This window comes from Tyto alba, unplaced genomic scaffold (genome assembly GCF_018691265.1).
Source record: "Tyto alba isolate M040663 unplaced genomic scaffold, T.alba_DEE_v4.0 Super-Scaffold_1, whole genome shotgun sequence".
Taxonomy (NCBI): Eukaryota; Metazoa; Chordata; class Aves; order Strigiformes; family Tytonidae; genus Tyto; species Tyto alba.
The window spans coordinates 7,511,175-7,538,660 of NW_024881261.1; the positions used below are offsets into that span (position 1 = coordinate 7,511,175).

General features: G+C 36.3%; 1 protein-coding gene across 3 annotated transcripts; it reads left to right on the forward strand.

Moving 5' to 3' along the window:
- Positions 1-6,879: 6,879 nt before the first annotated feature.
- FAM204A (family with sequence similarity 204 member A) lies at positions 6,880-25,100 on the forward strand. 3 transcript variants are annotated; one of them, XM_042790258.1, is made up of 8 exons: positions 6,880-6,927; positions 7,490-7,777; positions 8,769-8,859; positions 9,433-9,466; positions 9,945-10,047; positions 11,792-11,881; positions 22,779-22,885; positions 23,238-25,100. In XM_042790258.1, exons 2-8 carry the CDS (start codon positions 7,526-7,528, stop codon positions 23,287-23,289), a joined length of 729 nt encoding a protein of 242 aa, XP_042646192.1. In that variant the 5' UTR covers positions 6,880-6,927; positions 7,490-7,525; the 3' UTR covers positions 23,290-25,100. The 3 variants fall into 3 exon arrangements, with proteins under 3 accessions (XP_042646192.1, XP_009960668.3, XP_032844624.2); XM_009962366.3 differs by lacking the exon at positions 6,880-6,927 and adding an exon at positions 6,934-7,314; XM_032988733.2 differs by lacking the exon at positions 6,880-6,927 and adding an exon at positions 6,934-7,314 and having other exon boundaries at positions 9,948-10,047.
- Positions 25,101-27,486: the final 2,386 nt, after the last annotated feature.

Below are 27,486 nucleotides of genomic sequence, written 5' to 3' on the forward strand. Positions count from 1 at the left end.
GAATTCCACAACCCCTAGCCACAGCGAGATGACTAAAATTATTACCACTTACAGAGATATGCCTTTTTCATTTAAAGTTCAATTCAAATTGCTCCCATAAACAGTCTGCCACACAAAGATACCTCCTTTAAAGAAGAGTTACTTACCTGTAAGTAGAGTTCTCTGAAGGTAGCATTATCTTTGGATACACATTCCTCAGCCACGTGACCTCTGGTTTGTGGCTGGGGGGAGTGGATCCAGACCTTGATAGTTAAGACTTTTTCCTCAAGGCACTTCATTACCTCTGTGGCTCCTGTGCCTCAAGGGTTATTTATACCACAGCCTGTCAACACAACTGCCCCTTGCCTTCTGAGGTAGGCCCTGGACCCCCTGGACCAGGCTGAAGAGCAGAGAGGCTCCTTAAAGAGGTGGCCATTGTGTTGACAGAACATCTACACAGCAGCTTGATACTGACCAAGTCTCAGGTAAGTGTCTTCCCTCTCAAGATAGCTACCTATGAGCCTGTTGTTCACGGCAAGAATAGCAAATCTGGTGGAACAAAAACATGCAGAAGACAACAAAAAAGCTGGCACAGTATTACGTGTGTAGCACAACAGTCACCCAGGTGTCAGCTTGTCCATGGTGCAGCTACTTGCACTTCACAGACAGCCTGGATATGGAACCAAAATTCTACCACTCTCAAAGGAAAATAATTTAAATATTACAATTTTCCTAATAAAGGAGAACAGCGATACCCTCTGCTGAGCAATTGTGTTTCAAGCCAGTAGAGGGCATTGGTATACATAGCAACTAAATAGGCTCATTACAGTAGCTTGAAAAATCAGCTGTTATTTATATAAATGAAACAATAGTACATTCTAAATACAGTACGGAGTATCAAAACTAGCCCTTTAAAGTTAAACCAACACAATATAGAACTTAAAAGATCAAGAGTTTTATACCACTTTCCAATTACATAGACCTTTATTGCTGTACAAATATTAAACCAATTAATTTTATCTAATATCCTTGAAAAGTAGTTAAAATAGTGTTGTTTGTTTCACAAACTAAACCGAGTAGAGGTTAAGTGCCTTGCCCTAGTTTCATATCTGTGTGCCACATGAAGGAACTCCTAGCTGTAAGGCTCACTATTGTGCTTCTAAGTAATGCCAATTAATACACAAATGAAAACTCTATGAGAGGTTAAGAAAACTGCTTTCTGACTCTTCTTATTTAAAAACAGTCAGATGATATTTCATTTAGTGATATGGCAGAATAGTGTTTCTATTCTATTTCCAGAGTAAAGAAAATGTATCCAAGATCCCAATCCAGTATATGGACTTTGTGTCCATAGCAATAAAATTGGGATTGATGTATTTGGATTGCTGAAATTTGTCCTATACTAGGTGAAGACCCTCAGATAGGGGTGACGTCTACATTGCAGTGAACTATATGGCTTCAGATCCCTTAAAACATATCCTATACTCAAAGTAACAAATGCAGTTGTAGCAACACAGGGGTCAGGTCAGCAAGCACAACAGTCATCTGGTCCCAAGTAGCTGAATAAATGCTATGGCACTTAACGAGAGGTGAACTTTATACCCTTATTGCCCTACCACTGCTGGTATCCAAACAAGTTAGGTTACAGTTGGTATGGGTACATGTACAACAGCTCAGTTATGCTTTTGCCCTCTGCAAAAACTTATTCTGAGAATCCAGATCATCTGCACCTTTAAGTGTTTATGTTTTCTTTGCAGATCTACACCACAAGATTAATCAGTCTAATTGTTATCTTCCTTGGCTTGATACAATATCTAAAATCTGTCATAGACCTTCAGTGGCAATTTAAAATTAGTTGGCTAAAACTTCTCTACCTGTTTGCGCTTATTCCCCTCCCTGTCCATACCTTCAGTATCACCACTCATAAAGCAAAACCTGATCTACTTTTGAATCAGTTCTTAAACTGCCATACTATTCAACAGCCATAATCAGATTTAATCCACACAAAATACAGGACCAAAAGCTGTGCTGGTTTAATAATTTGACCAGATATCACTAACCGAGGGGAAGGTAATATCTGTTATGAAGGCTGACCCTTTTAAAGCTGGCCTGACAGTTTTAGCTTTCCAATGCAGCCCTTGCCACTGTCTGTCACTGTCCTGAATGGTCCACACAGGATCAAAACCTGCAGAGTTTATGCTTGCAATAGACAAGGATGATGAAAACTGTTTCTACCTGTGAGGTACTAAAACTGAAAATATATTGTTCATTCCTCACACGAAGACTGTGGTAAGAATAACTGAGTGCAGATCTTCCAACTTTCAACCAGGAATTCTGAACAAAAGATTTTACTTCCTCCCTGCGTACTAACCATGTGCTAATACTTTAGAGGTGCCTTTTTTAAAAAAGTAGACAAAGCAACTTGCTCACGTGCTGCTGATGCCTAAAACCAGACATTTATTTCTGTATCTATGAACAGAATTTTAATCAAAACCCAAACCTCAGAGGAACAAGGACATAGTAAATGACGACATGACAATCTTAGTAGAAGCTCAGGGCTTGATCCTACATTGTTCAGTTATGCAGTGCTGTCAAACAAGCAAATTTAGAAGCACCTGAGCAGACCTGCTTTGATGCTGCATAACAAAGAGCCCTATGGACTGACCATGGAGCTCTTCTTGGCTAGTAGTAGTACAGCTAAGAAGGAAGCACATAGCAAAACTTCTCAGCTGTACACAGGGTATTATACTCAAGCCTATTTTTCTTCAGAATACTATTCTCTGTTCCATCCCTTTCCATTTTTCTGCTTAGTGTCCTTGAGAACATGGGAATGAGAACACGGGAATGAGAACACAAGGGGACTTTAGTCTTAGATCAATTGACAGAAGATAATCTCTGGTGTATAAATCAACTGTACGCACATGCGGCCAACTTGTGTTGCAGTGTAACAGCTCTGTGCTCTCTGCTGCACACTCTCGGCCTAATCCAAACCTAAATGAAGGCAGTGGAAATCTTTCCACCAACTTTAACCGGCTTTCGATCAGGGCTCAGGCAAAGGCCTGCCTGGATTATAGTCTTACTTTGAATGAGGTAAAGAGAGCTCAAATTACAAAACATCAGTACTACTTACAATATATACTATAGAATATTTACTAATATACTTTAATGTATGGTCTTAGATAATGTTCTTTGGAGATTTCCATTAATTGCCTCTACGATGGCTCTTGTAATGTTTGTTTAGCAAGAATTAATTTGGTTCTTATATGGCAAAGTATGTGAAAAGGAAACCCTCTGTAATCCTTTTAACTGACTTTAAATGCTCATTTGAATATAATTATTTTAAAGGATTAATAAAAAGTATTTTTTAAGTTAGTAACAAATTAAAAGTTTAGGAAAAAAACAGAGGCTATTTTGTCTTCACATATCTCTTTAAAATCATACTAATTTTAATTTCCAACACTATTTTATTGTACGAAAATATAATCATGCTATAAAAATTTCTCATTATGTAAGGAAAAATGAATAGAAGGTAGATAGTATACTAACACAATGACTGTAATCTGCTAATACAATAAGGCCTTCCTATTATGTTTAAACAAGAATTTAGTTCTTGATCATTTCGACAATATTTCCAAAACACTGTCTCAAAAGGATAAAGTTTAGTGTATTTCCATGCTTAAGGAAAAGTTTCTGATGTCCTCATTTACTGCTAAAAAACAATAAACAGTTAATAATGCATAACTTATGTTGTAGCAGATTACATTTCTGTACTAGGAAGCTGTGTATATTTTGTGGACAGCAGGTACACAGCCATTAGCTCTTCTGGTATCTGACAAATTTGACCACTTCTGTTAGAGTTACTCATTGAAAGAGTGTCTCAAAAAGAACCCAAGCAATGCTGAGTTTTGCAGATAATACTCAATACTTTTAACCCAGAAACTCTCTTTCAGTGCTGCTATATGAAAACAAGCAAAGGTGTGGAAAAATGTTCAGGCTTGATACAGTGCATGCTGCCAAATGTGGTAGTGGTATAAAAAGTCCATCCTAACCAAGACCAGGAGTACAAATAGCACTAGAAACACAGATTTGTTACACAAATGTATACAGGATACCCTCTCCTCAAGCAAACTTGCTTAAGACTACCTCAGAGCAGCATGAACAATAGAAAGATGAGTCCCCAGAGCTGCTGTTTTCAATTCCTGAACAGAACTTTGCTCATCAGAGACTCCTGTAGCAGGAACCTCATATTCTTGTTGCCACAAGACAGTACATCTGACAAAAAAATTATAACAGGGACTGAAAATAGTGTCTGTAAATATCCAACAGCAGCAGGTAAAGGTAGGGAATAGAGATATAGAGAAAATGGCCTAGAAGCTGAAAATTTATAGAGATCCTGAAAGATTCAAATTAAACTTGATGTTACATCCAAATGCAGTAGTCCTTCCTTCTAAAGTTCAAGTACTTTTTAACAATAACATCAAAAATACCTAACCTGTAATTACTGTGCTGCACTAGTTTGATGTTCCATGGGAATCTCAGAGGCATGACTCATTTCATTCATAAGTCATTCTCTGGCAAGTTTCTGGGACAGGAATTCGAATGACAAAGGAAGTTAGATCAGTTGACCAAAAGGAAATAAATCAGATTATTGGAATATTTTCTCAATGTGGAACAGAAAATTGGCATGAGAAAAATTCAACACTGAATCAAGTTTTGGACACAATTGCAGCCCTCACTAATTTGATGTAGGGACATCAGTGTTGGTCACAAGGGTGTGCTGCCTACTCCTTTATTTCCCAGATAAAAAGACTACACATTGTTTCAACAAAAAAGCAGTAAGTTGCAAATTCTGTTAGTGGCCAACAATCTCTTCTGTAGCTTCAGCACTGACCTTTTGAATACAAACGCTTCTGAACTGCTGAAAGGCAGGGAGGAGCTCTTTCCAGCTTATTTTCTCATGGAATAACCTGTGAGAAGTCAGAATTTGTTGCCAGAGAAATGGAGATCCTGAAATTTGTTTTTTTTAAATTACAAATACAATGAATTTGTAATTATAAAATTAAATGCAGCTGAACATTTGAGTACTTAATTTGTGTGCACTACCAGTGGCAATTTGAGCCACAAATTGGCTTGTGGATACTAAATAAGAAGCCTAACATCTTGATACAAATTGTGTCATGAAATTAAACTTGCCTTCTGAAAATGTAGCCCTACCAAACATATAAATTGACAGGTTATAAAGATGTCACACATCTTTCAATTTTTGAAGTGTTCTCAAATTAGCTCACATTAAGAAAATATCATGCAGCCTAGTGGTCTAATATCTTGCTAGAACAAATGGCAGTGAATATCCAATATCAATATATTTATCAATTACCACTTATCTGTATAACAAATACAATCAATTATTAAATGTAAATAAAATAAATCTCTTAAAAATTGATTTCCCAGATGAGAGGAAAATCTAGTTAGCAAGCTGAGTGTGAAATTTACATGTAGTTCATGAAAAAGTGATTACTTACGGATTTAATTGATTTTAGAAATTAATCTGAGGATGTAAAATTATGGCGTAAAAAGGAAATGAATCTGAAGATCTGTTTTATGTCCATGAGAAAGGTGTTTATTTTTTCCTTCCACGCACAGCCAATCCCAGATGCTGTGATCCACCAAGAAATTCCTACTCAAAGCCACATTCCCCGTTATCCATCTTCATAACGCTTAAACTCTTGCCCCTTTCTTATTCCCCTCATAGCTGAAATGTTTGTTCACAACTGAGTTGTGTCCTGATTTGGTGTCAGCAATTCCTTTCTCAGAAGTCTTGATACTGAGATTTAGTTTTCAACCTGTCAAATCATCCCTTTTCATACACCATACATCTTCTTACAGATTACTTCAATCACAAAATCTCCCACCTTTCAGAAACATTTCAGTGCCAGTGATGTAAGCCTTATACCATCATCTTTTTCTTGCAGTTTCTCTGCGCCTCCCTCCCTGTTGCTCCTTATATGCAAGATGTTCCCTCTGAATCACATTCAGGCTGCTCCTGAATACTTGTTTCATCTGTCTCGCCTACAAACGCTGGAAAGACAAGGTGTAAGAGAATCTTCCAAATAAGCAAGTCCTTTACTGAATACTCTGCACAGACTTACTGTTCACCTTTGAAGCACCTAGCACAGTGCTATATTGCGCAGAATTCCTGACAACTTTTTAAGAGTTTTTCCACGTTCTTGGAGCAGTTTAAGGAAAATGTGAGGTCTGATGCTGGAAGACAGTCTCCAACAAACAACCTTGCAAGATCTAGGACTAGCGTTTCTGAGCGTTTTCTCTTTACCACATTAATCCAAATTTAAGTCACTCGTGGGAACATTACAAAGGATTTTTCCATCCTTGAAGAGTACGGCTGCTGACCCTAGTCATCTGTCCCTGCATAAACACTTAGGCATTGTATAAATTACCAGGTTTACTTTTTGGAATAGACACCGTACTTCTTTATGGCAACTAGGATTGCTGTAAAACCCGTCACCTGCCTTTCCTCTAGAGCGCTGCTATTAATTCTGACAAAACTACGTGTCGCTTGCAGACGATGGGCACCCAGACCCTTCCGGAGCCCTCCAGGGTGCGAGGAAGATGTTCCGTTCCCCCAGAGCGGCCTCACTGTGAGAACTGGACCTTTGTCCCCACAGCCCCCGGGACAGAACCCCCTGCTCGGGAAGGGAGCGCCTCTTCCCGCCGGGGCCGGGCCCGGGGCCGTCACCCCCGGGGCCGGGGCCGGGCCCGGGGCCGCCACCCGCCGTTAAGCCCCGCCGCGGCCCATGCCGCCCCGTCTTGCCCAGTTGTCATGGAGACCAGAGGGGCCGGGCCTGAAGCAGCAAAGAGCCCGTGGATTGGCTGCGGGGTAGAGCCCAATGGGCGGGCGGGGTGTTCCGGCGGTGCCAAGATGGCGGCCAGGTAAACACGGGCGGGGAGGATTCCGGCGCAGGGGGTAGTGCGGGTTGTTGGGCAGCGCTGCTGCCTGCCTTCCCCCAGCCCGGGCTCGGCTCGGCTCGGCGCGGCGTTTCGTTCTGCCGGCGGGGGCTGCCCGCTTCGCCCCGGCCGCCTCTGCCCCCGGCGGGCGGCGCTGAGGGGAGGCGGGTGCGCTGCGCCGGGGAGGGCTGGGGCCGCGCTCCCCCGCTGCCCCTGGGGAGAGGCGGGAGGGGTTTGCTGCCATATCGCCTTTAGACTGAAAGCTGCTGTAAACAAGTGCGAAGTGGCAAAACTTTAGGGAATAAGGAAGGAAAAAAAAAGAGCTAATCACTTCAACCTGTGTACTGAAAGCCTCTACTTCTCTCTGAAATAGTAAGTACTAGAAGCTTTATAATGTCCTTGTCTGAGCCATCTATAGATAGTTAATTTCTTCAAAAGGAATTATTTCTGATGATGTGTTTTGTTATTTCTGCTTCTCTCTTCTGCAATCTTAATTAGGTTTTTATCTCAGAATGGGTAAGCTCACATAACTCTGGTATCTTTGCAGTGACTTGAAGTGGCTTGGACTTGATTAAACTGGAAGATGTGGAGTGGCCTGTTACCTCCAGGACTGAGTGAAAGTGATGTTGACTTAAGTTCTGATGATGGAGGCGAATCGCATGATTCCCTTTCAAAGAAAGATGCAAAAGAACATATTGAAAGAGTTCAGCTTTCTGAATTCCAAGAGAATGGACCTGAAACTAATGCCATTGGTGAACCCAGTGTGGTATCAGTGACAGATGGAGAAAATGAATCGCAGACGTGCCCTTCTGGAATCTCTTTAAGTATGTGGAATGTGAGTATTGTTACAGGTCTCCAGATATCCAGAGTACAAGTGCAACATACTCAGAGTTGAATGGCTAATGTTTAAACTTAAGTAGTTCAGTGTTGTATAAACATACAAATCTGAAATGAAATAAAACATGATCAAACTGCACTCACTGTAATATACCTTAGACTGTTTCAAGTAGAGTGAACAGGAATTTAGATAAGAAATGAATGTACCTTTTTTTTTTTTTCCCCTCCTGGCAGTGTTGATTGAAAGCACTTCAGGGAGATGTTTGGATAGCAGTACAGTTGCCTAAAGACTTGTGGTTTTGGTAGTGTGTGGGCCCTGAGCTTCTTTGTAACTGCTTTTTGCATTGGTAAGGATTTACAGCAAAGCATATCAGTCACTGTGCTGGTGGTGTATATCTGTAAAGTGGAGCTGTAGCCCTCTGTTTTCCATAGGGCTTAGTTGCAAGCATTCAGACTCATAGTTGTTTATAACCTCTTGATTTTCCTGTTGCGTGCAAGGACTGAAAAAAAATAAATCTAAACTAAGCAATCTGTTTAGGCTTTTGAGTAAAAATAAGAATTGGCAAAAACTAGTTCCTCTCCTCCATCCACCAATCCATGTCAGCAGCCTGCTGTGCAAGAACCATGCTGTCAGTAATTCCTGCATTACAAACCACCAGCTAGGCAATAACCATACACTGAATAGCTCAGGAGTGCACAACCAGCGTAAGTGTATTCAGTGTCATCTCCTATGAGAAAACTGTCAGGTTTGAATAGTCCTGGAATTTAGGGAGGGTAGAAAGAGAGAGATGATGAAAGATTAGAATGAGTTCCAGTTTGACACCATCAGAGTTGGATGTTCTCAATGCGTAAATTTTAATGTAACAAATACAACAAGGTACTGTGGATAAATAAAATGTTGGGACCACGTTCCTTAGTACATTATGTAAGTTTTTTAAAAATGGGAAAAAAAAATTAAAATACTGTTTTGCCTTTTCTTAATCTTGTAGAAATTTGTGGAGCTTCAGAAGAAAAACCGTGAAATGAAGACCCAAGCAAATGAGGGAAACAAAAGCCGAAAAAGAAAGCGCCACAGAAAAGGTGTTTTATATAATTATAGATTTTATTTTCTCAAAATGGAATCAGTGTCAGATACATTGGAGTGGGAATTGCTGGGTGGTAGGGGTTTTTTGGTGGTATTGTTGTTTTTTGGTTTGGTGGCTTGGTTTTTTTTTTGTTATTGTTGTTTTTACCAAGAATTTAATGCCTGAGTAGATGTATTCTAGCTATTATCTAGGATTTTATTTTTCCAGTTGTTGTATTCCAATTGTAGGACTAGATTGTAAATTGCTACTTAAAGTAATTCAGTTGTCCCCTTTTTAAAAAGGAGGTAGAACTTACTCAGTTAATTCTGATTTATAATGCCAAAGTCTATTTCAGTAATTCTGCAAAACATACTTTTGTGTATTCTGGTTAAAACTTCACAGATACTGTAGGAGGATCTTTGTATGAAAAGTCTTACAGCTGTGTGGTTTAAATCCAGATGATCATTGGGTAAAAACTCTAGTGTGTCAATCTGTCAAAGGAAATGTGACCAGTTAGAGTTCTGTTAACTACATTGGATGCTGTAGGGTATTATTGTGTAATGCTGTATTTTATTTTTTTTTCCCCTAGAAAAACAGAAAAAAAACGATGAAGTGACTAAGAGGTATAACCGGGTCAATGTGATTATTTGAGGTCTGTTTTGAATATCAGGCAAAACTTGTAAGAATTTTGACCACGGGCATGGCCAAAGGCTAGCTTTGAACATCATGTAAAATATCTGCTGAAATTGTTCAGTATCTGTTGGGAAGGCTGAATTTGATTCCAGTGATTGCTTGATGGAGTCTATTGCTTGATTTAAAAATAACACCGATATATTATTTAATGTAATTTAAAATGGACTTAATGTTACTCCTAACAGTGTTTTGCAGGGCATTGCATACAAGCTTGCTTTCAGGATTGTGGCATAACACTTAAGAGGGGAAGGAGTAACTACTTTCACTTCCATTAAAAACTGTGAATGGGAGAAAAGAGCATGTCTACCGAATGGAAAAATTTATTTTATCATTGAAAATAATACTACAAGTTGTGGTAAAGGAAGTGGTTTTATTAATGAGGGGTTTTTTTGTTGTATTTTTTTTCAGTAGTCAACAGTTGACAAATGAAGACAAATGGAAAGAACTTACACAATACTTTGGAATCAATGATAGATTTGAATCACCTGTGGATAGCAGGGCTCCACAAAAGGTGACTGTTGATACAAAAGCAATGTCTGCTTGTACTGGGCGGTAAAAGAACTCAGCCTTCACTGAGATAGGAATAAAACTGAGACTTCTTGAAAGTAAATGATCAAGTCACTCTGAGGAAGGGTAATTTGGACCACATTTTTAATGAATTTGCTTTTAGATACCACATGAACTGTCCTTGCATTAAAAGATTGCTGTGCCTTCTTTTGAGACAGTATTCATGCTTGTTTCATGTTTGGTTTTGTTGTCTGTTATCATGAGATAGAAGACTTCATATGCATTGTTTGACTTTCTTTTTCCTTTTGTTTTTTTAGTCATGTTTTAACTTTAAAATGTGTCAAATCCTTTAGTTGACACTGCTGGCTATATGAATTAGAGGGCCAAATCTACCATACAGTTTTATTGGGTTTATAACACATTTTGTTCATAAATGTTACTGTGTAACTAGTCATATTGTAAATAACTGGTACAACATGATGGAAAAGCTAAGAAATTCATTATATTGCAAGTTCCACATAGCACTGTTTGTTTTGTAGTTCTTCTAGTAAAGGCCTGTATAAGTTCTGTGACCTCAAATGTTGCTAGCCTTCTTTATGATAAATTTTGTATTTTTGCATTTGTCTGAAGTAAGCTTCTGCATGAAAGACATGAGACATTGTTCACTTCTGAGTTCTTTTGATGGTTATTTAGCTGTCCTTAAACTGCTCAGGATAGATCTGGAATGAAGCCCAAGGTGTTAAAATGCAGATGCTCTCCATGTTAGTTCAGAGATTTTTATCACTAGTGGAACGTATGTCTCATTAATTTCAGAAAAGACATCTAACAGAATTGGCTATCACTGCAACTTCCAATTGTGCACTTTTTTTTTTTCACGACTTCCACATAAATAATTCAAGTACGGTATTTGCAGGCCACTGTTTCTCAAAAAATTCTGTTTATTTTTTTGCTTTTATCTTTTGAAAAACTAAAGGTCATGTCACTGTCAAATGTGTTTTCATTAGCACTGCTAATATTTAAAACCAGTGAGGCTGTAAATTGTCTTTTGTTATGAGAGGTTTTTTTGATATTTTGGTCAGTACCTATGACTGTGCTACCCTTCTGTATTCCTTCAGAAGTTTCAAACTGTAATTTCCAGTAAATATTTACTTTTTATTGTTACATTATATGTAAATGTTATTTTTAAGCAAGTTATGTTGATCATAAGGGTTATTTTCAGAGGATACATTATGAAGCTTTTCCATTGTTTTTCCATAGGACTGCTAGAATTTTTAATTTATTAGCACAGTGGAGTGGCACGGTGCCAGAATTCAGTTTTTGGATAAAGATAAGATCTTAGAACTGTAATGATACAGTGGTAATTGCCATTCTTCATGTTACCTGACACATATATTTCACGTTTTGTTTAGAAAGCTCCAGGGATGGAAGAGATAAGCCAGATCTTCAGATGAAATTTTATTGTGACAGGCATAAACTAGTCCGTGTAATTTTTTTAACCTACAGTATTATCCTGCACATAAGGTGGAACTAATGCAATGATTTGTGCTCAAGCAGCCTTTCAGTGAATTCTTAATTATACTGTCCATTACAATACGTGGGCAAAGTGATTTGTGTTACATAGAAATTACAGGTTTATGCAGTGTCTTAAAATAAAGAATTATATGAAAGAAATAATTTTAGAAAAGAGATACTCCCTTTAAATGTGTTATTTCTTTTTGTCCTGAAGATATATGCTTTTCTTTTTCTAGTCTGGCCTTGAACTTAGCATAGAAAAGTCTGTGGCTGAAGGTGACGTTGATAAGGCTGAGGAGCTGAGTGATAGATTAGCCATTCGTGAGGTAAGTGGGCTATTAACAAAAGCTCTTGGGAAACACTTAGTTTTGTACATCTGTACAAAAAGCATCATAGCTAAAATAGCTTTGCAGATTGTTTGGAGCATCTTTCCTGTTTCCTAAACAGATTTCTGTCAGTGATTGGAGGATTTTAATGCTGATCTAGTAATGCTTGGACAGCTGTAGCTATGCATAATAATTGAAAATATGGCCATGAACGGTCCCAAGTAATGTTGCTTTAAAAGCCTTCATGCCAACTCCACAAGTCAGATAAGTCAGTTACTAGTCATCTATATTGAGTTTTTGATTTTTCTACATGTTGCAAGCCAAGAAAAGAAGTAGGATGTTCCTTTCCTTTGAGTTTCCTATGCCTCAGATTTTCCTTTGCGTTCCCTCCCCAATAAGCTTGGGAGGCATAAAGGAAGGTAGAGATTTAGCAAGTTTAGATCAAGACATGCCCAAATAAGGACAAATGTACTCAAACTTGTCCGTCAGTACTTTTTTTTCCTATGTATTTGTGTGATCAGGAATTGATGGCTGGAAGAATTCTGAAGGACAATGTGAGTAGATGGATGTGAAACATTTCTGTAGCCTTAGAATGATGCTTATAGAATGAATGGGTATTTTTAGTATATAAATGCATATCTCAAAAAAAAAAAAAAATCCAGGTGAGAGAAACTCCATTTTTTCAAGATATGTTAGTTGATGTATCTGAATACTTTTATGAAGGCTATGCTGCTCTTTGCTACAAAAAGTGGACCCTTTAAATTTGTATGTTGTGCTGAGTGAATACTTAAACTGGTGAGGAATCTACCAGATACCTTTGGTCATTGCAGTCTCATATAAGAAATAGTTAAACTGGTGCATGTATCGTAGGTGGTAACAGCTGAAGTATGTAATTCATGAACGCTGTTGTGTATGCTGCTATTTGTGCACAGGGAAGAAAATACAAAGGAAGAAAATTAGAATAAAAAGATTGTTGGAACGGTTGTGAAGCCAGATAGGAAAAAATAACTAAAGTACTGTTTGAGAAGAGTGAAGAAGCTCTCATTTTTAAGTTACCTGATTTATATAACTATAAATGCTCTAAAATTATATTAGAAGTTAATGATATATTTTTTCCTTTCATTCATTTATCTTGCATACTCTTCTATCTTCACAGAGTTAATGGGAATTTTCTGTCCACTATACATACTACAAAATTCAAAGGTATTAAAAAGCATTAAGGTGGACAAATCCCACATGCTTCTCATTCTCATAAAAATATTAAAATGTTTCCTAAGTACAGGGTTTCAAGCCAAGCTGTAATGTAAAATTGCAGATTTAAATCTGTTTAATGCAATATAATACAATGTTGTGATGGCTTTTGAAATGGGAAGTACAGTTCTTAAGGTTCTCTAAGGTTAGGTAAAACTAACTGTTCCTCAATGCCTGTTCTTACGCAATCATTAAACACCTACCTTTAGCCACTCAGGGCAGTTTCTAAGGACTAGACCCTTATCTGCCTTTTCACCAGTGATCACAAAACTTCAGTCCACAAAGGTAACAGCTACTGACAGTGATAGGAATGTGTCCTAAAGTTCCCTTTAAGTCTGACCAGCTTCTCACTGCGATGCTGGTATATTACCCTTCATGTGTACAACATGAAAAACACTTGCTGTTCTCCTTCACAAATGTCATTATCCCATCTACTCTAAAGTGGTTAGAATATCATAATCAATAAAACATACTGAGGTTCTAGTGCAAATTGTTTGACTATAAAAACAAATTAATGTAGGAAGTTTTAAGGTTCTGTAATATTTATGATAAACTGTTATCTGATTTCAGTAGCCATGGGATTGTACAACGTCTAGCATGTCCCAGGTGCTACAGCAATGTATTATTTGTGGAACATTAGCTCCAAATTGTTGACTTTCAAATATTAGCATGTTGTAATTCTGAAAACAAAATGCTTGAAACATTATTAGTATTCACGGCCTTGACTTGGTTTTGGTTAAGTGGGTTTATCTGAATAAATAGTATGTTGAAAGAAGGAAAACTCAAATGACTCTGGCTTGATCTCATGAGGAGTTCTGTTGAGGCAGAATCCATGTGAATTTGCTGGGGTTCTCTACTGTTAAAGATACGATACATAACCCATGGCAAGATTAATTTTTCTTTGTGATTTTAAGAAACTGAGGTTTTTTTAATGGATGTTTTAAAATACTTTTTATTTTAAGGAAATCATTCTAACAGTGACTAATTTTGTCTCAGTGAAGAACTTTAGAAAAGGATTTGGTTGTGGAAGAGGTTGATTCAAAAATCATTGTTTTGTATAAAACTACAATTAATAAAATACTGTTTTCATATTATATAGTATGGATTCAATTGCTGCTCTTCTTCTCTTTTCAATTTAAAGAAATGTCCCTTTTAAAACTGATTTTACATAATACTACTTAGAAGTGAATTAATTTTTAAAATATGTGACTATTTGTATCCCTCTGACTTCCAAATGCAACACAACACTAAGGAAGTCAGGCATGGAATGATACTATGACTGTATTGAAGTATGCCACTTCTTAAGTCTAGAGAAATAAGTGGATGAATTATTGTTCTTTTATCTTGACTTCATCTTTTTATGTATAGTTTTCATTTTTCTTGAGCAATGTTGCAGGGTTGTGGGCAAGGAGTATATGAGAAACAGCTGCCTTCTGTTTGGGGTACAGCCCCCCTTGAGCCATGTGAAAAATGTTCAGTGGTTAGGTGTTCTTTTTGAAATCAGGTGTATGGGGGTTTAATCGGCACCATTTTCTTTTGCAAGAAGCAGTGACTGGAACCTGCTGATAAAGCTTTTGCTTTGAGGCACAGATCCTAGAGTTCTTAAAGCCGTTTCCTGCTTTAATAAGTGAAACTAATTTTTGATGTATAACATTTATAAGCCTGTGAAACTGATAGGGCAGCTTCAGTATTTAGAAAAATGAAGCCAAAAATAAACAGATGATGAGAATAGGCAGTAAAAACATGTCCTAAAAAGCAAAGGAATGCCGAAGTTATGCTGTCAATATGCTAGCATTATGACACAGTGAGAGAAGGCTTTTTAAAATCAGATTCCTTTAAAATCAGTGATTTAGGCAATATGGATAATCTAGCAGCTGTGAGTGGATCAATGAAACTTACATCCTAAAAACTTAAGTGATACTGCTTCAGGGTTTCGGATCTTTTGGTTTCCATGTGGTACTTGTTGCAGGTTCTTTAAGGAAAATGTTACTGTACTGCAGTAAAATGAGGCTTTGGGCAATACATTATTTGTTGCTTTCTTCTGCTTTGAATAAGCACAAATGCTGATTTTAAACCGAAACTTTTTAATAGCATTCAAGGTTTTAGACTGAGTTAGAAATTGGATACCTTATGCACAAGGCTTTGTATTTACTAGTGACTGCATGTATGGATTCATATGTAGCTCTTGAGACTGGCTAAAAATGTTACCTCTTTTTTTACTGGCAGTTACATTTCTATTTATAAAAGTACTGTACTTCTGTCGTGGTGATGATGCTACTCAGTCAAATCTCTTGGCAAACCTCACTACAAAGTGTGACCCCTTCTGTCCTGTTGTCGTCCTAGTTTGTGGACTAGAAGAGTGATTGCAGTTAGTTTGGGAGTTAGCAGGGTAGCAGATATCTAACTGTAGCATCCTTGCCCATCCCCACAGCATGTTCTCTTGTGAGGTGTTCTGCTTCACTGAGTTCTAGTGAGCTTGAAATTCTTGATTGCATTATTTTATATATGAGTGTAATTCTTCCTGAAAGAATATGGGCATGTCTGCATGATGTACAAAATAATTTAGGCCATCAGTAACTTTGCTTTGTTAGCTAAACTGCTAGAACTCAGTCTAGCTTGAGCAGCTCAGTGCTGTGATGCAGTTGCAGTATACAAGATCAGCATTCCTCTAATAAATTTGTGTTGAGCATCAACATAATGCAGGTGGGTCATACTGCTTAATCTTAAATAACTGTATATTTTTAAACATACCGTTAGACTAAATTATTAGTACATACAACATAGTAATATTAGTATCATATAACTAGCAATTCATTGTAGTGTGCATGATATATGCACAGTGTTAAGGTTTATTATTGTAGTCCAGTTGCTGTCTTTCTTATAACATTCCAGGCTTTCAGCACTGGATAAGAGTCCTCCATATGCTAAAGTTTGGCTTTTCACGTGTAGAATGGTATACCTAAAGCTATTGTTGAACACTGTATTTAATGATGACTTGTTTAACTTGAGAGATGCCAGTAGAAGTGTTAATATTAATGTAGGAGTTCCCCCCAAAATTCTGAACCTTTTAGAATGAAAATTATTGAAGAGATTTAAGTTTATATGGACACTTAGCTGTGCTAAGATAAAAGGGTTTTCTTGATGATGCTCTAGGGTAGAGTAGTTGAGATTTAATGGTAGTAGGTACTTGGAAATGTGGCTGGGAACAGACACCTCAAATTATGTCAATTTTTCTAATGCTTTTCAAAAACCTTTTTGGAATAATATCTTTAAAAGTACTTTAGTTGTTCCTATTGCGTTTGTGGGAATCTGCCTAGATTTTTTTGAAGAATAAATATTGATAAATTAAAGCACTGCATAGTTGGAGGTGTTTATCCTTTTGAGCAGGGATGGTATGTGGAGATACCCCAGTTTCATTTTGCTATAAATCAGTTTCAGTTTGGAGTGATACTTGTAAAATTTCTTTTCCTAATTAAACCAAGTAATTTTAAGATTCCCCCCGTAGTATATAAACCTGAAAATATTTTCCAAGCTTTTTTTTTGCCTAGAGAAAGCATTTTTTTATAGTGCTTTTGTATTCCAATCATTGTGCAGTGTCTCAGGAAGCAGAATGAAGATTTCTTATGGCTCTAATATTCTGAGAACTGATCTGGCTAAACCTCAAACTTCACATTTGCTTGTAGTTTTTGTGTTAACTGCCTAGTAGGTAGGTGCCACACTGTCTAAGAGCGTATTAGCCTGAGGACTGTAACTTGAACATGATAAAATAATCTTGACCATATTAGAATTACCTGTCAAAAGGAACTTTTTAAATAGTTTGTAATTTAGTGTGCTGAATTACCGGAGAAGTTGTCACTCTCTAAATAGTGCAGCCTTTTTGACAGCACTGTTCCTAAGTGCTTGGCTTAGCAGCCTCTGGCATTTTGGTGAAAGACTTTTTTTAAAAGATGCAATTTATAGGGAAACTGTGGTATTGTAATCAAGCTTAAATGAAAGATCTACATCGTAATTGATGAAATTAATTGACTACTCACTGGGATATCATTCTCGTGTTACAGCAAGATCAGTCCTGCTGTTGTCTTCAAAATTTGTTGCATCAGTTTTGACCTCAAGATCAGATTAGTATCTGTTGTCTGTAAGTAACTTCTTGTCATACACTTTGGGAAGTACATGAGCAAGGTTGTATGTCGTAACCACTGAGATCCATTCTGGAAGCTGTTTTCCATTTGAAAACCTGGGTAGGATACAATTGGTCGCGAGATCACATACACACGCTACTGGTTCAGATGGACAGGTTATAGGGCTTGATGCTCTTCTGTTGGTAAAATAAAATTTCTAAATTCTGTGTGATGTTCACTATTTATCGTAGTGCTTTTAGGTACCTGAAGAGATTGATGCATTTTTTTATATGAAATGTAACCAAGCACCAATTAACTTGAAAGTCTTGCCAGTTGAGGGACCTGGGGAAAGAAGAGAGTTTCTTTTTTTTATCTCTGAAGGATTTTCTTTCTAACACTTAGCGGAGGTGCTTCCAAATACCTCTCTTCATTGAGGTGTTTTTCTTTTAACCTTTGGAACATTGAGAGGTTATCACCTAGAATTACATTCTTATGCTCCCTTAATTATGTATATCTTTTCCTTAAACCTTAAAAAAAGATTTCAGATGTTACAAGTCTAATTAAAGAGACAGACAAAGCACAGTTTATACTGTAGATTTTTTCTGCAGTTCAATTAATCAGCATGTTTTCTCTTTTAATTAAAACCATTTTAGTAAATTAAAGCCCACAGCAAAACACATATATAATTTGTTTGTAATTAGCTCTTAATTGGTGGTAGTTGAAGCTTAGCACCCTTGGTTTCTTTCTTCATGATTGCCATTTTATTAGCAGCCAGTCATTAATTAATCTTTTTTTCTAATTAGCTTATAAAACTGTTGATGGCACATTATTGTAAATGTGATTTTAAGTTCAAAGCTTGTTAATAAGCTTTCTTACTTAGAAGAACAGAGATAAAGAAATTGCTGAAAACAGTACTACAGTTCTTTTTTTAAAACTGCCTTTCTTATAAGGGGCCTGTGTAAAGCATCTAACAGCTTATAGTTAATTTTTTAATGCTGTGTTTTCTCATGAATGGAAGAAGTTTCTTGAATTTAAATGTTTAAATATAGCAAAGAGCTTAACATTAGAACAGTTTTCTGTCCTTGCTTCCATTACTGTGTCATCCAAATATAATTTGATGTTGTAATACACAGCATAAAAATACAACAAAGGTATTACAAAGTATTTTACAGTGGAAGTTGAGCACAGCACTGAAAGGGGGCAATTTCCCCTGCAAAATCCACTCAGTATTCTTGTTTGCTTTATATATTTTATATACGTCAGCAATGGATAACATTCCATAACATAAAAGGAGAAAATCATTGCTAAAGGCAAGCCTGAAATAACTAGATTCATATTTGATGAGAAACTGTAACACTGTATTAAAAGCTGTTTGGCTTCTCTGGTATGATCATAGGATATTTCAGGACCTGTTTGAATATAGATGTTTTGTTAGAGCTTTTGTAGGATTAGCATTTTGTATACCATACCTAAATATTTCTGGAGCAGTTCTTGAATCAGTCTCATTACTTGTATCATTCAGCATTTACATTGCACAGTCCTATCTTAATGTAAAGTCTTTGCCTTGTGATATTTAATGTTAAAAGTCTTGATATTTTTTCAAGGAAGTTTACTGGAAGTTACAGTAGATTCTGTTGCAACTTCATAAGATTGTTTACTCTTCTGCCTGAAGTTTACATACTATTTCAACTTCAGCCATTTCTTTTCTTGTTTTAAAAGTGTTTTATGATGCTGTGCAAGAAACACTAGAAAGGGATAGCTGACAAGGAAAAAATTAAAAATTGGATAAAAAGTAAATGAATAATGTCATATTACTAAAAAGATGAGAGGCTAATTTGTGCCGACTTTTTGCTAATTTTGTTCAAGCCTCAAAATGAGGAGCTGTCACCCGTTCTGTGTAGCACTGATGACAGTGCCAATGATCCATGAAATAAGCTGCCGCTGGCTTTGTTCTGATAAGAATGAACAAATCTGCACAATGTACGGCTCCCAGAATCTCATTTTCATACTTGCATGCAGGCTAAAAGAAATAAGCTGTTTGCAGGCTTGATTAATCAGACATTTGAGGGTTTTTTGTCTCTTTGATCTCTTTCGTCTCCTAGGTAACTTGCTTGACATTAATGTTGAGCTTGAGTAAAGACAATCAGGAATTGTAGACCAAACTGATATAAAAATTAAAGACCTTAACACTTTAAGTACTCCAATAATGGTTCCGCTTTACTTCAGAAAACATCTGTTTTCATTTAATTAAAGAACAAAAGAGAATGGCATAAATATTTTTCATAGAGACCCGGTATTCCATAAAAAGTTAAAGTATGATAATTGGTATTTTTAAATAAATGCCTTGAAACTGTTCAAAAAGAAGCAAAGCTTCAGAAATTTGTTACAAGGTAACAATTTCAGATGAGTAGAAAATTTATGAAAAATAATGGATAAGGAATTTTCATTTATGCTACGTTAAACATCTGCAGTAAGATATTTGACATTATTGGTCAACTTCAAAATGGAAAGGTCTTTGAACTGCAGAGGCTAAGTTGTTTTTTAAGTTTGTCTTAAAAACATATATATTATGTTACAAGGATGAACCATTCTATCAGCTTTACTACCCAATATGATTTACACACTTTAAACCTGTAAAATTGAAAGGAATTTAAAAAAAAAAAAAATGTCGCAGTGCGTTTGCTTGAGGTTATGCAGACGCTTTTACAAATCTTCCAAGTGGCTGTAAAGATGAATGCCTCAAGGGTCTAGCCAGGGCCCTGCTTTTCCAACCAGCTAAAGCCCTTATCTTAAATCCAAGCAAAGTACCATTAATCTTTTTGAAAGACCTTTTATGGCTTTTAATATATCCCAAATTAGAACATTTTACACCCTTGGTTCCTGAAATATGGTGATAAAAAGCCTTTAGAGCTTAATTTTCCTTACTGCGTGCTCTGACCAATTTGCAGTTCTTTGTGATAATGTTTAGACACCTTAATTAAAATGCAGCAAAATATTGGATGTTCTATATGGAAAATGCTGATACTTTGACTACACAAGAAATCGTTGTATATATTTTTATTCATGCTTTCTTACTTCTTTTAAGATTCTATTTTATTGAGTTATCTGATGACCTGAAATGTTTTGTTTTTTTTTTTTTTTTTTCTCATGTAAAACCTATTGACCGAGCTTCTATAAATTTCTTTTTTTAAGGGGATTGGGGTGGTGAAGATGTATGTCTGGGTGTGCGTGGGAGCAGAATTTGTTTAATCTGACTGAAATGTTTGTGTGTGTTTTTGTGACGCATTTGTTTTCATGTCTTGAAAATTTGACTCCGTAGCCTAGAAATGATAACATTAATGCTGCAAAATGTTTCTCCTATTACTTCCACATACACTACAGAGGATATTATTAGCCCGTTTTTTTCCATACTTTTCAAAGATAGAACTCATTCTGTCTTCTGAGAAATACACATCAAAAGATTCTTCTGCAGCACTTGTGTAGACCTCACTTGTGTATATTTGCGTATAAGTGTTCAGTCAGCCACTAGAATATATTTTAAAGAGATGCTGTTATTCATCACAGAGTTAATTTTCAGGTATGTTAGGAGGTAAAATACAGTTCAAAAATAAAGGCTGGGTTCTGCTGATTGTTGACTTCAGACATCAGATTGCTCTATTTTTTTAAGCTAATAATTAGTCCTGCTTCAATTAACAAACATTTTTCTGAATATTTTAGATGAGTTTTCTTAAGCATTTTTATACTGCAAGTATGTTAAAGTCAGCAGCTGCCCTTAAATATTAAGTGACAATGCAAATAAGAGAATGTTATGTTCTAGCCTTTGACTTGAGATTTGGCAGTTCAGATGTTGGCATTGAATTACTGATAATATAAAACGTTAATGCTCAGGGGAAAAATGATGTAGCTAGTAATATAAAAGTTTTGAAATATCTGGTCACATTAATTACTTTATGCATCAAGATGATTCCGTAGGTGCATATTTATGACCTTATAACACGTGCAAATAGTAGATGAAAAATTTGTTTAGCATTATTTTGCACATTTTAGTTTTTAAATATTATGCTTACCTCTTAAGTGTTTGTGTTGCCAGTGTTTAGAGCCTCAGACAAAGGACAGACTGATGTTGTGCTTACTGCCCACGTGCATGTAGACTCTCAAAGCCTTCTCCAGAAAGGCTACTTTCTTGATTCTTGAACCATGAAAGGACCATAAGGTAGAATAGCTTGTGATGCTCTTGTTTTACTTTTGTTAACCAAACAATCAGGGTATCAACCTACCAACAGGGTAGGTGTTTGACAGGAGAATTGTTGAAGATGTATTAGTGCATCTATACCTGAAGATACATTCTTCAGTGTGCTCTCATCTGGTTAAAAGATCTCTGGTTAAATAAAAACTGCCTGTATAGATGCTGCAGAGTATTGAAGTGTACTGCCATGAACAATGGAACTTTAACCAAAGTGTTAAGGAATGGTCTTTCACTTGGCTCTCCTGTGCCTCTCTTGTTGATGCTCCCATGACATTTTGGGGAAATTTTGAATATCCAGTCAGAAACACGTTGGCTAACTTCAGTAGGTTTTGGAGTGGATAGGAGGAAAACCTGTTTGATACATCACAGTTTAGCAGTTTTGGCCAAACGAATTGCATGCTTATCTTGGAGAAAAGCAGTAACTTTTGAGACCAAATTCTTCCATAATTCTTCACAGATAATGTCAAGTCATGACAGCAATCACAAAATGTAACTACAATGAACAACTTATGGATGCTGATTAAGGAAAATAATCCGGTCATAGTTCACAGTACCTTCCTCCATCTTTTTTGCTTTATTCTTCCTTCCCCCCTTGACATTTACTAAGGTGAACTTGATTCTCACAGTGTAAGTTTATGAAAGTATTCACCTACATAATGAAAGTATTCACCTTCAGCCTACTATGACCTTATTTGAAAAGCGTGAATATTATCACACTAATAGTCTAAACACTAGTAATGTGAAGGCTATGCCAGATGGACTCTAAGGACACTGCTTCATTTACTTTCTGGACAGACTGATTAAAATATGTCTACTGGTACTACTGGAATACGTGTGGTAGTAGCAGTCCTTCCTCTATAAAACTGTCTTTTTGGGTGGTTTTCGTATTGGTAAGACCTGATACTGTTGTGTTAGCACAGCTGAGGTCACAGACTGGCTGTAATAATAGAGACTGCATGTGTGTGTGTGTATGTCTGTACACTTACTAAAAAAAAAAAAAATAAACAAAAGGATCTAGTGGGCTATTGCCCTTTGCTTTTATTCTTGAAAACGAATTTGGTGAAAAGGATTGCTTACCTCAGGATCCCACTCCTTGGTATTTCTCTTGAGACATTTGTGCTTGTCCAATCTAGCAGGACAGCATCAGCCTAATATTTGCAAGATATTTTAATATTTATTGACTTTTTAGAAACAATATCAGACCATGTAATTTGTGAGGCTTAAATTTCATATAAGCCACTTGCATCTATTCAGTTTTCTTTTGTTCCTTTTTATGTCTTAGCTTGGTGTGAAAATTGCCAAGGCTGCTGCTTGCCGCAACTTTGTAAAAGCCAAACAAGAAGCAGAGGCTGCCCAAGAAGCTCGGAAGAAAAAGAAGCTTGCTTGGGGGTAAGTCATTTGAGTATGGAATTAAACAGTTGTGGTTTTATTGGCACTAAGTGTATACAATACAATCTCAGTTAAATGTTTTCTTAGTTGAAATAGGCTTGTGCTAATCTCATTTGGTTTTTTTAACCTTGTTGGGTTTGGGGGGGTTTTGTGGTTTTTTTTAGCAGTGTATCAGTTAGGTACAGAGGCTTTACCAGAATTGATGCACTGGTTATATGGCTACATTTGCCTTCCTGTGTTTTATTACAGTATTAAAAATAAGTTTTTATTTTTGTTATTAAGAATAGTATGGTTGAATACCTGAAACACACGTGCTCAGGGTTCCTAATGTGGTTTTTGTGTTCTATTTCAGATTTGAAGCCAAGAAAAGATGGGAAACAAAAAGCAATATGGGATACATGTAATCCATCCTGTTCTCAGGACTCAAATACCTGTTTTTAACTGAGGAATCTTTGAGTGACTTTTTAAATCTAAACAAAAACAAAACTCATCAAATATATTGTGTTTCTCTTAACGCTATTAGACTGCAGTATCTTAATTTGTTGTTCTCTTTTATAATGTAGCAAAAATACTATCTAAACATTAGTACTATGTTAAATACAGCATTTTGCTCCAAAATATAAAAAATTAAGATAATACATTGTAGAAGTCATTTGGAGTATGGTGGATAACTCTAAAGTTGGAATAAAATATTTGGTCCAAAGTGCATTCTGTGCTGCACTGCAGTTATAATGTGTGGGTATAAGGAGAGGGACAAGTTTTCCTGCTGGGATTATACAGATTTAATGCACTAAGTATTACTTTTGTGATAGCTTGAGTGTTTGAGGGGGCACTAAATAAAGAAAAGGAAAACCACCCTACCTGTTTAAAACCATTATTATTTACGCATTTATGGGCGTAGTAAACATAAACTTTATAGAAATATAAAAATTGGCTGAAAAAGTCCATCCTCTGTCTTCTTGGAGGATCTGGTACTATTCATCATGTTGTGGTGCCATATTCTTCAGAATTTTTCAAATTCCCATTTTCTTTTCCTTCTCAAGAAGTCCGGTTTTAAAAGTCCAGTTTCCTTGAATGTATAACGTATAGAAATAGGTAACTTGTAAAATATCTGAAATATGTTGTGCAGTTAGCTGCACCCAAGAAACAAATGCACATTTTACTCCAAGTCAAATGTTTTACAGATCAATTAGAATTTAAATGCTTATGTTTTAAGATTATAAGAAACATTGATGATAATGTTTCTTCAAAATTGTTCTCAGTGAAAAGCAAGGACACATTCAGAACTAGTAACTTTTCTCCCTGAAGCTCTTGCACATATGTTTAGTCACCACAATGCCTGAATTTAATTGGTAGTGTAAATGTCAGTTATTGTTAACCAAGATTAATATGTTTCAGGCCAAAGGTATGGTATTAGTGTAATGGTGATTTACTATGTAAGTACTTGAGGCTAAAACAACTTGCCAACAAATAGCAATTTGAAGTTTTACGGCACCAATTCGAAGAGTTTAGGTTTGCCGTCCAATGTGGAATAGTGCATTTTTGTTCATTAGCCCTCAGGATGTTTGATTCTTTCTTTTTTAGCAGAACATCATATTTCTTTCACAAAATTGAGAGTTTGCAATATGGTAATCTGCAGTTAGCTGTAATTAGTTATGATGACAGAGTTGAATACAATTGCCAGGATTGTAAATCAGGGGCTAAACAGGTTTCTGCAGTATAACACCATAAATCTCACACTATGGTTTACAAACTATATTACCTTTAGAAACTTTTGGTGTGGAGGGAAGCAAGTGATATCTCTTAGTAAAGTGATTATGAAAGTAAATTGCATGTGTACTTGCATAAACAAAAAGATTACACCATGAACCTTCATAAGGTTTTTTCTTAGTTCCAAATGTGCTTGCCCAAAACTTATAGGCACTCTGTAATTTCTGTTGGTTTTTTTATGCAGCTGACAGGTGAGTGTTATGCAGTTGACCTTTCTGCTTGATACATACTGAAAAGCAGAATGATACTGATAATTTTATGCTGAAAACATCGTAAGTATTCTATTGAATATTTAAAATACAATATATTAAACAGATGCTATACACTTTCTTGTAATAGTTGCTTTTAATAGTGACAGTATGTATTAGTCAAAGGTTTTCATCTAACTGTAAGGATCTGTGCTGTTTGATATGAAAATGTGCTATAAAAGAAATCCAGACCCTCACAAAACAGCTATTGTCTGAGAACATGCCACACTGTATGTGTCACAGAAGTGTGTACCTAGCCACTTGTAATATTTTTCACTTAATACAACCAATTAGTTTTATGTTAGGTCATTAATAATATAACTGTTTAGGAATTATGCAGAATATTTGCATTGGGTTACATGTGTGATGAATTTAAAAATTATCACGTTTCAGGTATTTTGATCCACCTAAAGTATTTGCTTAGAACAGTAGTAAATTCCCAGAATTAATGCCATAATCAAAAAAACCTGATTAACATGGAAAATACAGAAGCCTAATTCAGCTTTATAGAGATCATCGAAATACATAATAAATAAATGAACATATAACTGTACCTTTAATAAACATCCTCCTGAATTGTGGATCTGATTCTAACATGTCTTACATTCCTGACACTTTTTTCCTTAGTTTTGCTCTGTGATGTGAATTTTGGCCAAACAAGTAAAACTACATTCTGAGCTTTAACTTTTTTGTGTTTTTTAACAGTGTTAAAACAATCCAAATGCTAGTTTCGTTAACTGAAACCTTTTTAATCATCTTAAATATATAATTCTTATACTGAACTAAATTTGAGATGTAGTAATAATTCTAGCAAATGAAAAGTTTTTGCTATTTGTCTGGCTGAAATTATATATCCAGGGGAATGTACTTAAATTATTAATTTCAGTACAAATCTATTGTGAAGCCAAGTATTTTTTAAGATCTCTTGATGATATCTTGAGTTGGGCAGCAGTTAAGTCAGCTTTGCCTAAGGTCCGTCTTACCCCTCAGAAGCCTTGAAAAACGTAAATGAATGCACTAGTCTTGCCCAATTTTTTTCTCTGCCACACTTTCCTATTTCTTCCAACTATAGTCATGGTACTGTCTTGAATATCATGAGTAGTCTTAAGTCGTTTGAGGAAAAACCTTATCTTTCCAAGTGCAGTTCTCCAGAGTTAACAGAAAACCTAACTTTGAAAAGGGGAATGACCTCACAATTATCCATCATTCCTTGAACAAGGGTTCTATCCTGAGCTACCTGGCCTGAGGAAAGCTAGCTCAGTTATGTGCCAAACTTTGCCAGAAAAGCTTCTGAACTAAGTTTATTACTCAGGTACTATAATACAGTGAGGTGGTTAGGTTGCTTTTGATTTTGCAGTAGGCTTGGTCGATGTCAAGTTGGTGGCTGTGTGCAGTGTTTCACTAAGCAGTGTAGGTGCTCCTTGTACACTTCCCACTCATGTGGAGCTCATACGTTTTCATTTCTGCACCCAACTGGGGATAGTCCAGACTCATGTTCTTGCAGATGTATTGTGTTCTAAGGCCTAGGCGATCAAGAAATAAATTGTTTATCAACTCCTGTGATTAAAATACAGCCAGTTTGACAACAGCATACTAATACAATTACTAGTATTTCTTAATACCACATTCCTGAGCTCCTAAACCAAAGAGTGGCTGCAGGGACAGTTTGACAGATAATAACATATATATAGTTGTTAGTTTTAATAGTTTTTTGCCTGCAACCATAATCTGTATCATTATTTTTTTTTTTTAGTTTAATTCAGTTGGACAAGTTTCAAAGATAAATATGGTGTGTAATAAGCCTTTGCAACCTCTAATTTGTGAAGGAGTGTCTGTCCAGTTAATACTTGCTCATTGAAGCAAGGGGTTTTGAAATAGCTGAAGTACGAACTGTAATTACTGATGTCTGTTTCCTATTCACCTATGGCTTCTGGCATTTGATCAAAAAATGTAATGTATTGCTTAATCTCAGAGCATTCCGCACTTCCAAAAATATTTATTTCATGAGAACTGTACAGCACTAAATGACCTCAGCAAAAACAGAACAGATTTTTATTTGGCATTGATCATATGTAGTTAATCCACCAACAAGTCTTTTTCCTGTTATTTTTGAATGTTGGTACTTTAGATATGCATATAGTTATAATATACCTCTACTGCAATCTCAAAGCATTTTAAAAAGTGTTAACTATATTACTAATAGGGTAGGTTTTTTACTTCACTAATGGGGTGGCTGAAAAGAATACAAAGGTTGAGCAAATTTATGTGAGGGCAAACTGCAAGCTGGCAGCAAAGTGGCAAATGGAATCTCCTGGTTTTTGTGCACATTGTCATAGCTGGAAATAACATGAAGAAAGAAGGCTTGAACAAATGTGAGACAGGTGCCTAAATCTTTTTGAAAGCCATTGGGGATTGAGAGCCTCATTACCGTCTGTCCTACTGAGAGGGTAAAAAAGTGGGGTATTGAATGCAGATGTTCTGAGCATCACAAGAGTAAGTACAAGCCCTGATTTCATTTGAGAAAAGTTGTCATCTATCTTGTTGAAAAATGCCTGTGTTGCTTTGATCTGCCTCCAACTCTAT

Bases quoted from the DNA above. Each gene is read 5' to 3' on its own strand.
- FAM204A (XM_042790258.1), top strand. From the start codon at position 7,526: ATGTGGAGTGGCCTGTTACCTCCAGGACTGAGTGAAAGTGATGTTGAC. The intron at 8,860-9,432 runs GTGTTTTATATA...TTTTTCCCCTAG, and splicing joins AAGAAAGCGCCACAGAAAAG to AAAAACAGAAAAAAAACGAT. The intron at 22,886-23,237 runs GTAAGTCATTTG...GTTCTATTTCAG, and splicing joins AAAAAGAAGCTTGCTTGGGG to ATTTGAAGCCAAGAAAAGAT.